The sequence below is a fragment of the Nannospalax galili genome, unplaced genomic scaffold (assembly GCF_000622305.1).
Source record: "Nannospalax galili isolate Female #2095 unplaced genomic scaffold, S.galili_v1.0 scaffold191, whole genome shotgun sequence".
NCBI lineage: Eukaryota > Metazoa > Chordata > Mammalia > Rodentia > Spalacidae > Nannospalax > Nannospalax galili.
The window spans coordinates 6,349,653-6,364,736 of NW_008331484.1; the positions used below are offsets into that span (position 1 = coordinate 6,349,653).

The 15,084-nt window shown below is 34.8% G+C and overlaps 1 protein-coding gene across 1 annotated transcript in view; it reads left to right on the forward strand.

The window, feature by feature from the left end:
* The window catches only part of Cep290 (centrosomal protein 290), a 106,805-nt gene that overhangs the window by 90,573 nt on the left and 1,148 nt on the right, over window positions 1–15,084 (forward strand). The window contains exons 44-52 of the mRNA XM_029558973.1: window positions 2,594–2,728; window positions 4,047–4,133; window positions 4,979–5,143; window positions 5,825–5,947; window positions 7,050–7,222; window positions 8,802–8,943; window positions 10,454–10,527; window positions 11,535–11,629; window positions 14,183–14,262. Coding sequence (XP_029414833.1) covers window positions 2,594–2,728; window positions 4,047–4,133; window positions 4,979–5,143; window positions 5,825–5,947; window positions 7,050–7,222; window positions 8,802–8,943; window positions 10,454–10,527; window positions 11,535–11,629; window positions 14,183–14,262 — 1,074 coding nt within the window. The remainder of the gene's footprint in view (window positions 1–2,593; window positions 2,729–4,046; window positions 4,134–4,978; window positions 5,144–5,824; window positions 5,948–7,049; window positions 7,223–8,801; window positions 8,944–10,453; window positions 10,528–11,534; window positions 11,630–14,182; window positions 14,263–15,084) is intronic.

The following is a 15,084-nucleotide window of genomic DNA, read 5'->3' on the forward strand; positions in this document are numbered from 1 at the left end:
GGGCACTTAGAGCTATAACCTGCCCTCTAAGGACCACTTTCAGGTGTCCCAGAGGTTTGGTTGTGTTGTATTGTCCTTTTCATTTAGTTCCAGGAATACTTTTATTTGTTTCTTAATTTCTCTTTTAACCCATTCATCATTCAGGAGTGTGTTGTTTAATCTCCATTTGTTCATGTGGTGACTAGGACTTCTTCCGGTGTTGATTTTAAGCATTATTGCATTTTGGTCTAATAGAATGCATGGAATTATTTCAATCTTTTTGTATTTGTTGAGGTTTTATGCCCCAGTATATGGTCGATTGTGGAGAGGGTTCCATGTGTTGCTGAGTAGAAAGTATGCCCTTTGATGCTTGGGTGGAATACTTGGTAGATATCTGTTAAGTCCATTTGATATATGGTATTTTTTAATTCAGATGTCTCTCTGTTAACTCTGCCCTGTTGATGTATCTAATGGAGACAGTGGGGCATTGAAGTCCCCTACTATTAATGAGTTGGGATTAATCTGGGTCTTAACGTCCTGCCTGTAGTATTGTTTTTATGAAATTGGTTGCCCCAGAGTTTGGTGAATATATGTTCATGATTGTAATATCTTCTTGATTTATTGCTTCTTTGATCAGAATGAAGTGGCCCTCTTTATCTCTTCTGTTTAGTTTTAGTTTAAAGTTATTTTGTCAGACAGTAGAATTGTTACGCCTGCTTTTTTCTTAGTATCATTTGCTTGGTGTATTTTTTTCCATCCTTTCACTTTAAGATAGTGTCTGTCCTTGAAAGTGAGATGAGTTTCTTGCAGACAACAAAAAGATGGGTTTTGTTTCTTAATCCATTCACCTAGTCTGTGTCTTTTGACTGGGGAGTTCAGTCCACTAATATTTAAAGTTATTAATGAAAGATGAGTATTGAATTTTTTTTATTTTTTATTTCTGTTTATATTCTTGATATAGCTGTACTTTTCCACAGTTATACCTTCATTGAATTTCTTTCTGAAACTCCTTGGTCATAGTCGTTCCTTTCTTCAGCTCTTTGTATTGCTTCCAGAACTCTCTCTGAAGGGCTGGTTTTGTCGGCAAGTTAAGAAAAACTTAAAAAGATAAGAGTTCATCATTAATACATTAATCTTGTATTTAATGTATATGGAAAATAAACTTAGGTTATATATATACACACATGCCATTTTACTTAAGGGACTTGAACACCTACAGATTTTGCTATCTTCAGAGGTTGGGAAGATGTTCTGGAACCACTGTCCACTGACAAATGAAGGACAGTTGTACTACAGATATGGTGGCCTAAACAGCAGAAATTTGTCTCACGGTTCTCAAATTTAGGTGCCCAAAGGCAAGATGATATACGGTTGATTCATTCTGAAGACTTTGAGGAAAAGGATAAATCTTGCTTTTAGATGGTACTTTTCTCTACAGTTAATCTAAGAAAATGTGTGTATATGTTTCTTTACCTAAAAGTATAGTGTAGGACCAGGCATGGTGGTGCATGCCTTTAAATCCTCACATTTGGAATGCAGGGACAAGCAGATTTTTCTTAGGCCAATGAGCGCTACATAGTGAGACCCTGGCTCAAAAAAAAAAAAGTATAGTGTAAATAAAATCTTTTAATATCATCTTCCCACAATGCATGTCTCTGTGTTCAAATTTCTTCCTTTCATAGCAACCAGTCTTCCTTTCCTCCTCGGTTAGGGTTTACCCTCGTGATCGCCTTTTAACTTGATTACTTCTGCAAAGACTATCAGCAAATAAGTTCACATTCTGAGATAATGGGAATTATGAATTCTTACCTTAGAGATTAGGGAGTGGACAGAGACAGTTCAGTCCACAACATTAGATAACCTGTGGCAGCAGAGATGGCTCAGCGGTTAAGGATATGCCTTGCTTTTGCAGAGGATTGGGGTTTGATTCCCAACATCCACATGGCAGCTAACAACTATCTGAAACTCCAGTTCCAGGGCAATCAGATGCCCTCTTCTGACCTCTGAGGGCATTGCACAACATGGCTACACTTACACACATGCAGGCAATACACTCATACATGTAAAATAGAAAGAATAAAATATTAAAAACAAATAACTTTTATTAACAAAACTAGTATACTTACAACATTATGGGAGTATATGTGAATGCATTGTATATACAGGTGATTAAGCTATACTTTGCTTTCTGTTTTAATTAAATTATATAAATCTTTTCTATAAGTTTTTTAAAGATACTATTTTCATTTTATGTGTATGCATGTATTGCCTGCATGTAGGTAAGTGCACCCATATTGTGCAGTGCCCACAGAGAACAGAAGAGTCTGTTGGATCCCCTGGAACTGAAGTTATGGACAGTTGTTAGCTGCAGTGTGGGTGCTGGGATTTGAACCCTGGTCTTCTGCAAGTACAGTGTTCTTAACCACTAAGCTATCTCTCCAGCCCCTTTTCTACAAATTTTATATCCTAACATATCATTTTGGTTCTCTTTAGAGCTTACAATTTTTTTTGTATTCTTTTGAGAAGGTTCCCTTCTGACAGTGTGTCCTTACTCTGTATGTCTTTGTGGATCTTATTAAACTTTAAATATATTCTAAATTTCATTTTCTGGAAGACTACAGAAATAGAGTCAGATGATCGACGTCAAAAAGAGCAGGAACTTCAGAAGGAAAACTTGAAACTGTCATCAGAAAACATTGAGCTGAAGTTCCAGCTAGAACAAGCCAATAAAGATTTACCAAGACTAAAGGTAAATGGAATGTTCTTGATTATCGCCTGAGTCTTGCCTGCCAGTTACCTTTACTTACATTAGTTTCTAAGATGCATAGTCATAATATCGTACTGTGATGCTTTATTTTATCCATTTCCTCATTTAACAATTGTTTATTGAGTATCTACTCTGTATCAAACACTCTTTTAGGTGTTGAGGTATTACAGTCATTAAAATCCAAGTGCTAATAAAACGTATTAACTTCCAGAAGGGGAGACTGCCAATAAATAAGCAAACAAGTTACTGTTTGGTATAAAGGGGAGGAGAAGGGTATGATTTAAAGTACAGTAATGACAGAGGGCTTGCTTTTAAGAGCTGGTAGAGAAATAAGGAAGTAGGCCATAGAAATACTAAGGCAGAATTCCAGACAACAGAAGTATCAAGTTCAAATGTCCTGACATAGGAGGATATTTCTTCTGCTCATTGGCAATTTTGACAACTGAAAATGCTTTTTTTAATTATTTTTATTTTATATGTGTGAGTGTATTTCCTTAATGTATTTAAGTGTAAGTGTACCTGTATTGTTCAATGCCCACAGAGGTCAGAAGAGGGCATAGTATTCCCTAGAACTGGAGTTAGCCACCATATGGGTTTTGGGAATCAAACCCAGGTCCTTGCTGAGCCATCTATCCAGGACCAATATAAGTGTTTCTTAAATGTATACTTAATTCTGATGTCAATAACTTTTTATCTTTGATTTTATCTTACTCTACTTATGAGAATCATTTTTCTCTTGGCTATTCGTTTCAGTTCTATTTTCCAATCAAGCATGTTAGCATGCTGTGAGCTCCTCTGGGGATGATTTGTATAATTAAGCATCATACTTCTCATTGTGACTTACCAGTGCAATCCTTTCAGCTCTCTTTTTTGTGTACCAGAAGTATCTATGTATGCACATTATGGGACAGTAAAATCAGAGTTCTAAGCCAAAATTTGTTTTGGCCTTTCTGTAGCCCCAGTTGGCCTGGAACTCACTATGTAAACCAGGCCATCTCACAGAGATCCTCCTGCTTCTGCCTCCAGAGTGCTGGGACTTAAAGGCGTGTACCACCTTGCATGGCTGTAAGCCCAATTTCTGTGATGTATTAAGGCAGTGGTATGGGATGTGTATTAAGTGTTTACATGTACAATAGTCTTTAACTAATTTAACATATACTTATTTCAAAATCTCTCTTAAAGTCCCAGTTAAATTTGGTTATCTAGTCAAGATTTTTAGTTGGGAATATTTTTTACTTTCATTTTTAGTGGCTATAGTATGCGTATGTCATACTGCTATGCATTTTCATTTATCTTTCAGAATCAAGTAAGAGATCTGAAGGAAATGTGCGAATTTCTTAAGAAAGGAAAAACAGAAGTTGAGCGGAAACTTGGTCAGGTTAGAGGGGTGAGTATATTTCTTTAGGAGGCCAAAAATGTAGGCCTCCATGTGTTGCTCAGTGGCATAAATGAAAGCACTCAATAATACAATATTTCACTCATTAGTAAGACTACAACATAATGAATTTTGTGAGAGATTATTAATAGAAAAATATTTAGAATTTCTTTCAAAAGTGAAAATATACAAATAGATATGATTTTGTTTTATTAAAGAAGAAATGAGAAAGAAAATGCTTGTTATTTTGACCTTTTCTATTTAATAATGAAATTCTATATTGACATTTTATATAAAAATTTTAGAATTATTCATTTCACAGAATTAAAAATTGAATGAAGCACATTATTTTACTCCATTGTTGAAAATTATTAACTTTTTAGTTAATTATCTCTGTTGATATCTTTATACAAGGTTTTTCATTTCAAGTATCTAAGCAATGGCTATTAGTGAAAATTGCCTTTATAAGGATTAATCATTAGCATGAGCTGTTTAAAGACACAGTTTCACTTTTGTGATTTTATTTTATGTAAAGAACATTCTGATATAGTGGAAAGGACAATGGTTACATGAAATTATTTTGATTTATACATTTGGATCAGACATCGCAGCTGGGGCATTTGGGCAGGTTTTTTGGTAACCGTATGATTTAAGGAATATCAAGTACTTTTAAATCCTGGCTTTCTTGTGTGTAGAATGGGAATTATAATCATGTCTCCCAGACTGCTATATAGATGTATTAAATTAACACAAATTTAGGGTCAGATATTAGCAGCTATAAATGAGTATAGGAATAGACCTACCTGTTCATCTTCTCCAAAATATTTGATTTGAAAAATTTGCATATTCTCTTGTAGTCTGGTAGAAGTGGAAAGACAATTCCAGAACTAGAAAAAACCATTGGGTTAATGAAAAAAGTAGTTGAAAAAGTCCAGAGAGAAAATGAACAGCTGAAAAAAGCATCAGGAACACTGACCAGTGAGAAAATGGCTAATATTGAAGAAGAGAATGAAAGGTTAAAGGTACTATTTTATGTGACTTTCATTTTGTTTTGAGCAATGCTTTTGCTATGTTACCTGGGCTAGCCTGGAACTTTGCTATGTAGACTAGACTGGCCTCAAACTCAAGATATGCCTGCCTCTGCCTCCTAAGTTCTGGGATCAAAGGTATGTGACATCACACCTTGCTTTCAGTGTGATCATTTTTACATGTATATTTTACTCCTTTAATTTTCCTTAACTTTAAGGGAAATTTTAAATATACTCACACTGATAAAATGGCTTTAATGGATATAGTCATGTTTGATATAATCAGAACAAATTTCTTGGGTAGATTAATAGTGGCTCCAGTTGATCTTACGGTTTCAAGATTGATTTTTCTTTCTCTAGTGATACAGAATAATTACCTGTGTTTATTTTTAAACATACAGGATGCCCAAGATCTACCCTTGTGACAGATTTGAGTGTAAAGTAGGGATTCCATAGGTTTTCATGTATTTCTTTTAAATCCTAAGTTTATTTTAATGTATAGTTAGGTTGGAAGGGAACTTCCTGTCTAGCTAACAGGTATTTGTGAAGACTTTTTAAATTCTAAACATATTGAATATGGTTTCTAAAATTACTTTGAAATGAGTTTTGTGAATTTAAATGATCATCATTTATTGATATTCTGATTTCATAATATATAGCTTTATTAATTACCAGGCTGAATTGGAAAAACTCAAAGCTCACTGTGGACATCAGTTGAGTATGCAGTATGAATCCAAGAACAAAGGCACAGAGAAAATAGTTGCTGAAAACGAAAGGCTTCGTAAAGAACTTAAGAAAGTAAGACTTTATGACTGATTACTTTGATCTTCATTAAGTGGTATGTGGTAAAATTGAAAGTAGCAGCTCAATGCCCGTGTCTGTTCAAAGTAGATATTAAGAGAATTTGGGAATTGTACTTTTATGTCTGCCATCAATATGTGCTTTCATCATGAGGGACATGGCTAATTAAAAAACAAATTAGTAAATTTAGAACCGGAGTGGTATAATGTAGAAATTGCTTATTCTGGATTCAGTTCTTAGTTCTGTTGCATTTGGTCATGGGAATTATACCATACTGCTTAACAAGTTACTCATATCGAAATTGGAAGTAATAAAATAAGTATACCTAGCATAGTGTTACATGCTTAATCCCAGTTTCCAGAAGCTGGAAGCAGGAGTGGCTAGCCTGTGTTATATAGGGAGTCTATCTCAAAAAAGAAGAGAGGAATAAATATATATATGTGAAGTTTAAGTGAGTTAATATTTATGCACATGACTTAGAGCAGTGCCCAATTTATAGAGCAAGGGACATAACCATTTTGTGACACACTAGGATTCCTTTATGTTTAAATGGCAAAATATAGTCCTTGCTCCTGACAAATAAGTATTATTTCTAATATCCATTACCTAGTGATTAAATTGAAATTATTATCTTATAAGCTGTTTAGAATTGTAACTCGAATGTATTGTGACGCAAGAGTGATACTGCCTTGAATATGGATGTCTAACAATGAAAATATGTCCCTTACACATTGCTTATGTTAATAAAGAAGTCTCATTTAAATATTTCAGAATCAAAACAAAGCATCTTTTAAACTGTGGGAAGATTAACTATTTCATTATTCTAACATCTTGCTGAGGGAAAAAAAAGAAATTCAAAGTAACCTAACCACTAGAGTAAAATTCTTATAAACACACTTCTCTGATTTCATTTACATGATCTTTTGTTCTTATTTCTATGAACAGATTGCTGTTTTAGAGGAAAACAAACACTTTTTGCATTTTTAACCCACATTTATAGCTCCATGCTGTTTTTTTTTTATGTTGTAACTTGTAGTGATAATTTTAAAAATATCTATGAGAATGGTATTATGTTTGTCATATTATTTTTTAATGATAGGAAACTGAAGCTTCAGAGAAACTGCGGATAGCTAAGAACAATTTAGAGATACTAAATGAGAAGATGGCAGTTCAGCTAGAAGAGACTGGTAAGAGATTGCAGTTTGCAGAAAGTAGAGGGCCACAGCTGGAAGGTGCTGACAGCAAGAGCTGGAAGTCAATTGTGGTTACAAGGTAGGATTGCATAGTTTCAAACTTCTACAAAGTCTAATCAGTTCTAATTCTAGCATCATCACCTTGACCCTATTTTGAATAACTAATTTCCTGATGAACAGTTTGGTTGTTTATTAATATCCTATTTTCATTCTGACCTAACAGTACCAAAACTCTTTCTTCTTTAAATGGTTAGCGAGTTGTCTTTGACTCCTACAGAACAGAGAGGTGCTGAAGTTGTGCTAATGTCCAGAAGCTAGGTGTGCATCATGAAGCTGCTGTCCGCCATGAGCCAGGGCTGATGTGCTCTTTGTCTATAGCTGCAACTTCAGCTTCTTGCCTAAATTATATCCCTTCTTGCCTAAATTACATCCCTCTGTGGGCTCAAGTTATTTTTATCCACGGAGATGATTAGCCCTGTCCTTTTTCTATAGTTTTGGCTACAAGAGATTATTAATATGAAAAGACTATTCAGATTTAAGACAGTTGTGGGTTGATGATGCCACAACCATAATTGAAGATGACTTTATTACATTTTAAATCATTTGTGAATTTTTAATCTGAGAACTGCACATAGACAACACCCTCAGCAAACCATCATGAAGATGACATAAGTCCAAGTGGAAACTTGTTTTGTTTTAAAGACAGTCTTGCTATTTACCCAGGGCTGATCTCAAATTCATGATCTTACCTCCTTGGCCTTCCATCTGCTTAGTGTATCACCCAAACTGCCTGCTAGGATAATCCAGGGTGATGTGTGGGCCATTTTAGATAGGTAATGACATCAAGAATGTCTTTCTTTGGTCTTGTCTGGATTTTGAACAGAAATGGATGCAATGAAGGAATGAGCTTCTGGTAATCACATTAATCCTTGATAGATCTTTGGTTATTAGTCTTTGCAAGTTCACACTCCCTTCTAATCTTAACATTTGTCCAAAGCTGTTTGAATGAATTTATGTCTTCATAACTTTCCTTCCTTATATTGTCCTTGTTAGATGGTTTGTTTTTTTTCTAAAACAATACTATCCTTTTAATTTACCTAGAAGACATTGCTTATTATTTTCCTTTGAACAAGTTTGAATATGGTAAATATGTCATTAAGTATGATGTGCCTCTTAAACTATTTGGCTCAAATTTTTGAAGATTTCTTTTGAAGTATAGATTTTTTTTTTAAGCTGCTGATTATTTCCATCATGGTTACAAAGTACTTGAATAACTTTTTCCCCATTTCTGCAGTGTCCCTTTGGGCTTTTTCTACCTAGACATCTCCTGGGTTAGGGAAGAGAATTGAGGAAGATTTCATATTCTGATAAATTTCATATTTTCTTATATCTGAAATCGGATATCAATTTAAGATCTTCACATTTGCCAAATTCAGTCTTCATCTTCATACTCTAAGGAGCACGTCTTCTATTCGAGTTAATTCATCTTTTAATTAGGGGTAGTTATCTTTTGCTGCCATTTTTAGTGCTAAATAAATAGGTAGCTAAGGTTTGACTAAAATACTACAATATATTCATGCATAGTTTACTGTAATAATTTAAATTGATTTTTAAATTCATGAGAAAGTATATATAATAATTTTTCTTTATATTTTTAGAATGTATGAAACCAAGTTGAAAGAATTAGAAGCTGATATTACCAGAAAGAATCAAAGTATTACTGACCTTAAACAGCTTGTAAGAGAAGCAACAGAGAAAGAACAGAAAGCTAAGCAATATACCGAAGGCCTTGAACAACAGGCATGTAATACTTTTTCTTTAAATGACAAAATAATGCAGTATATCTTCAGATAATTCAGTTGTTGAATTGTCTGAAGGTGAAGAAAAAAATGAGCTCTTGAGTTTCTCTCTAGGAGACTCATCCACTGAAATGGGTGCCCCTATTATCCACTTACTTAAAACTGGATTATCCTATTTCATTATCTGTCTCTACACCTGACTTGGTGTCTCTACCACTACATGCTTGTGGAAGCCATTATCTCATCTGAATGACTGCAGTGATTTCCTAACTAGTCTCTTGACTTTCGTTTGCATCATTTCACCTTCCCCCATCACTAGTCTATTCACGCAGTTGTCAAATAATCCTGTAAAGCAGCAAATTATAGCAGTTCTAAGCTCATATGATTCTATGGCAATGGTATCAGCATACACAGATCATACGCAAACTCAAACAGACAATAACCCAGCGTAGATCTGGGAAAATGAACAGCAGACCCCAGTCTTACCTGAAGGAATCCTGGCAACTGATTGCTGCTAGATGAAGAGCTGGTCTTCCTAAAACAAGGGACTCTAGATAGGCTGACTGGACTCAGTGGATGGACTTGCACTGGGGAATGGTTGGGGACACTGACAACTCAGTGGGTCTTAACAGAGATGACAGAGTATATGGGCTCCAGTGATGGCGGGGGGGGGAGGGTATGGGAGGGTTCCAGTGGGGACGGGGTTATAAAGATGATTAAGATTGTTTGAGATGTTCCGTATGAAATACACAAAAGAAATTCAATAAAAAGTTAAAAAAGAAAAAAAAAAGGGATTCAGTGGGAGTGTAATGTGGATAAGAATGAGTAAGGGTATGAGTATGATCAAAATAAATTGCATACATAATATACAAAAAAGAATTTTCTAATGGTTCTCCATCACCCTAGATGAAACTTTGGAATAGCTCTTCTATATCTGTGTCAGTGGTCTGACACAGCATGTTCTGCCAGTTTGCTTATCATTCAGTGTTTTACCACATTAACCCTTCAAACCTTTGCACAAACCAAACTCATTTAAGCTTCAAATCTGTATACTTCCCTCCTTTGTTTAGAACACTATTCACCTAATATTCTCATATCTTCATATTCTCAGAACTTCATATCTCTGCTTAAATGGAGGTTCCTCAGAAAGACCTCCACTAATCCTGACTCTATACCAAAATGCCTATCTGCCCTGCCCTGGATTCTTTTTCATGATAGCCCTTTCTATACATCTGGCGCCATCACATCCCATCCCATCATATTACAGTATCACTGCTTGTCTTCCCTCAGTAAAAATGTAATGGTCCTGTAGGGATTCTAGATGTTTCACTCTACCATAGTCCCTCTACTAGGACCTGCCTGGCTTGACTAAATGAGTAGATTACGGCAAATGTGATTACTTCATGCTTCTGAAAATCCAAATCTTAGTATTATACTTTTAAAAAACTTGTCTCTTGAAAACCTATTTCCTCACTAAACTTTTATCTTTTAATTTTTCATCATGCTCAAAGATTGAGATCCTCAAACGTGTTTCTGAAGGTGCGGAGACACAGCAAGGGCTTTTACGGGAGCTTCAAGTCCTTAGGTATGTTATATACTCATTTAAGTACTTTTTAAAATGATTTTTTAACATTTTTATTTTTGTGTTGGGGGGTGGTGTTTGTCTGCCATGATTTACAGGTAGGGGTCAGAGGACAGCTTGTAGGAGCTGCTTCTCTCCTTCTGGGGACTGAGCTGAGGTGTTAGGCTTTGCAGCAAACACCCTTACCCACTGAACCATTTTGCCAGCCCTTTTGTTTTCTTTCTTTTAAAAATGTATTACTTGGCTCTGCGGTTAAGAGCACTGACTGCTCTTGTAGAAAACCCGGGTACGATTCCCAGCACACATGGTGGCAAACAACCATCTGTAACTCCAGTTCCAGGAGAATCTGACATTCTCTTCTGATCTCCATGGGCACTGTGCAATAAGGGTGTACTACACACATGCAGGCAGTAAACTCATACACAAAATAAAAAAATATTTTTAAAAGTAAAAAAAATGTATTACTTTATACAAGCAGGTCTGCTACAGCTAAAGACTAGAGCTTTTCACAATTGGTTAGTTATTAGTTCATCCTTTTAATGCAGTCACTATCTAGACACAGAAGAATGAGGAAACCTAACCCCCATGTTTCCAGATTGGAATTTAATTGAAAATTTCTTAACAGCAGAGAAGACATTAAATCTCAGCATCCTAGAAGCAATTACTAATGAAAGAGAAAAGTAATTCTATACTTCTAGAAGTTTCTGCAGCCTACTTTTATTGGGTACTTTTTGTAGGAAAACTCTTAAAAATGACATGAGGTCAGATATTAAGAAAAATAAGAATACTTTCATTCTGTGGTGTTCAGGAATTGGCAGCATTATAGCCTAGAGAATATTTACCTTGATGATCTACCTACCAGCAAGCACCCCCATAACTAGCTGTGTTTACCTTGGTAAATGTTACATATTTTGAGTACTACACATCACTATTTTGTATGAAATGGCTATGTATTTTACAGAGCAGTGCCCATTGTTTATGTTTTTAAATATGCTATCATTGTATTCTAGATTAGCCAATAATCAGCTGGTTAAAGAAAAGGCAGAATTAATCCATCAGATAGAAGCAAGCAAGGACCAAAGTGAAGCTGAAAGCACTGTACCTGGTAATGTATTTTAAAAAACCTGTTAGCTGTCCAAAGTTTTTAATTTAGAGCTTGCCTTTTTTGTATATTCACATTTTTGATCATCTTCCTATATCAAATCCCTAATATGATGTTTTAGAGCTATGATCTCTGTGCTATGAAAATATTCCCATTTAACTCTGAGTTGCTTATACTACTAAGTAAATTAAGGTTTTCTTCTTGTGTTCTTTCTAGGTGTTATAGATTTAATCATGGTATATTACCAAGCAATAAATACTAATCCTTTTCCTTCCAATTTCTAAGTATAGATCCTTTCAGTCCCTATGAACATTTACTTCTAAATGTTACTGACTGTTCATGATGCTATTAATTTTAAAACTATAAATACTACAATATGATTTTTGTCCAATATAAAATAAAAAATTTCTTTATTTCCATTCATCAGAAGTTATCATTAGTCATTCCCCTGTATCATACATGATTATATATAAGATGATTTTATATATGTGTGTGTACAATATAAAATAGAACTTCATTATTTGCAGACATGTATTTGCAAATTTAGATATCATAATGTATTTCTCATCCCCCAATCAACACATAGTGCTTCTGCAACAAGCACAGTGAAAAATTTAATAATCCTACATGTCCTGCCTTAGGTCCAACAAGGATCCTTGTTTTCATAGGATCCTCTATGATGTAGGCAATGGGTGCTACTACAGCAAGGAGCTCTGACTTTGGGGCCAGTCAGAGTTTGAATCCTAGCACGGGACATCTCTTTTTTTATTTTAATTTAAAAATTTATTTTTTATGTATATGAGTGTTATGCCTGCATGTAGGTAAGTGCACCTGTGTCATGCAATGCCCACAGAGGACAGAAGAGGCTGTCAGATCCCCTGGAACTGGAGTTACTGACAGTTGTTAGCTGCTGTGTGGGTGCTGGGATTCGAACCCGGGTCTTCTGCAAGAACAGTCAGTGTTCTTAACCTCTGAGCCATCTCTTCAGCCCTGCATAGGACATCTCTTAATGGTACAACCTCAGGAAAGTCACTTAACACTTTTGAATCTTTTTTTCTCTTTTAAAAACTAAAAAAGTATAATCTATCAGGATGAGTTATTTTTAGAACTTAAGATGACAATTTGAAGTATATGTATTTGCATGTAACTTTTCTGGATGCATATTATTATTTCTGGCTTATTTTATTGCCTTTAACAGCTTCTCTTAGACTTGAGATACGTACATCATTCATGTTTTTAGTAATTCCATGGTGGGGCTGGAGAGTTGGCTCAGTGGTTAAAAGCACTGGTTGGTCTTGCAGAGGATCTAGGTTCAGTTCTAGGCATCCACATGGCATGGTGGCTAACACCCATAATTCCATTTCCAAGGAACCTGACACTGTCTGGTATCTGTGAGTACTACACACATGTACTGCACTAACATAAATGCAGGCAAAACACTCATACACATAAAGTAAAAAAAAAAAAAATTAAATTCCATAGTACATTATGGATACCAGTGAGCAGTTTACCTTTTGATGGGCATTTATAAAGCATATAGTTCCAAAGTTTCTAGTATCATAGCTATGATAAACCTAACCTAATCATGCCATCTTTTGATCCTTTGATAAAGTGTCAAGTTCTACCCTACAGAATTATACCACTTTATAGCTAAGTAATCTGTACGTGCTTTGTAGAGCTACCATGTGGTCCTGGTGCTGCTTTGTATTAAAGCCATAATATGACTTGTGCCAAGCACTACGCTAAAGGCTTTATAAGAATTTTACTTTATTGTTAAAATTACATGATGAGTACTATTGTCTTCATTTTATTTGTGAGAAAAAGATTAGTAACCTGTCCTCATGATTATGGCAGCTAGGAAGTGGCATGGGCAAGATAAAATTTAATTCTGTAAACATCAAAGCAGTTCACCATACCAAGCTCTTAACCACAGTGCTACCATGTCTTTTGGTGACTAACACTTACCTCTGTAGAACAGATGTATCTCTGATAAGTGCCAACTTGGTGCGTGTGCTTATCAGTACTTCTGTTGACATTAGGCAAGCTGTCTAATTTTTCTAAACCCAAGCCCTCATACTGCTTATGGCTTATGGGAACAGGATAAACATACCTTTCACATTTTTAGAGATTACCCTGCCTCAAAAAACAACCTGTTTTGGAAGTTCTAAATCACAATTTAAAGATGAGAACATTTAAATAACTTTTAGAAGATGCTATACATAATATTCTCTTCCTGCATTGTCTCATGACTAGTCTGGAATACCTAGTAGCTCTCTAACTGAATCAACAGAAAGAGATGCCTGCACATTCATGTATACTGGGACACTAGTCACAATAGCCAAATTATGCAATCAGTCTAGATGTCCATCAACAAATGGATAAAGAAAATGTGCTACATATTCACAACAGAGTTTTATTCAGCTATCAAGAACATTATTCGTAGGGAAGTAGAACTAGAGATTATCATGTTAAGGGAAATAAGCCAGTCTAAGAATGAAAAATATTGCATGTTTTCTTCCTATGTGAAATCTAGGTATTTTTATAACTATCTGACAGGTGCCGATCAACTAAAGGAGAAGATAAATGACCTAGAGACACAACTCAGAATGTCAGATCTAGAAAAGCAGCATTTGAAGGTAATGACTTGTTTATATCCAATTTTAGTATAGTCAGTGTTTTGTGAAAACAACTGTGGAAAACAATTTTTATGATCACTATCTTTAAGCATGTGCCATAAAAGTTCATGGCTTTTTATACTTAAAATATTTTATCTTAATATTATTAAATTTATTAAGTTCGCCCATGGTAAATATCTATTAAACAACAGATAGCAAAAAGTACAGACAAATAGGAATAGAGAGTAAATTTATTTTTAAATTGTAACAAATATACCCCTTTACAGTTTTTTTTTTTCCCCTTTACAGTTTCTAAAAATATTTTCTTAATTTGTGAGTCATATTGGGAACAGTGTCTTCTAAGTACCTTTGGAACAGTTGTCAGGAATCTTTCCTTAAAAGTACTTAAAACATTTCTATGTTTTACCTCTTTTCAGATTGTAGAAATACAACACAAGGGCCTGGAAATGAGCATTTGCTGATCCCTGGGTAGTGTCAACAGCCATGGCAGCTCAAATCCTTTTAGATGTTTAACTTAGTGAAAAAGAAGTCTCAGAATTTCCATGACTGTGAATACTATTATAAACTTAACCACTTATTTATTAAAATTAATGTTTTTTAAAGAAAATACTGATGATTCCATAACCAAGAAATCTTAATGCTAATAACTTCAGTGTTGAAAAAAGCAAAGTCCCTTTTGCTTGCTTGCCTAATTGAGAGTTTCTGATGTGGTTTAGAGAATCAACCTCCCCATAATCTAAGCATTAATAAATTCTAGTCAAAGATTAGGAAGACTATTATAGAAGGCAATTGGAAATGGCAACTACTAAGTAATTTATATCA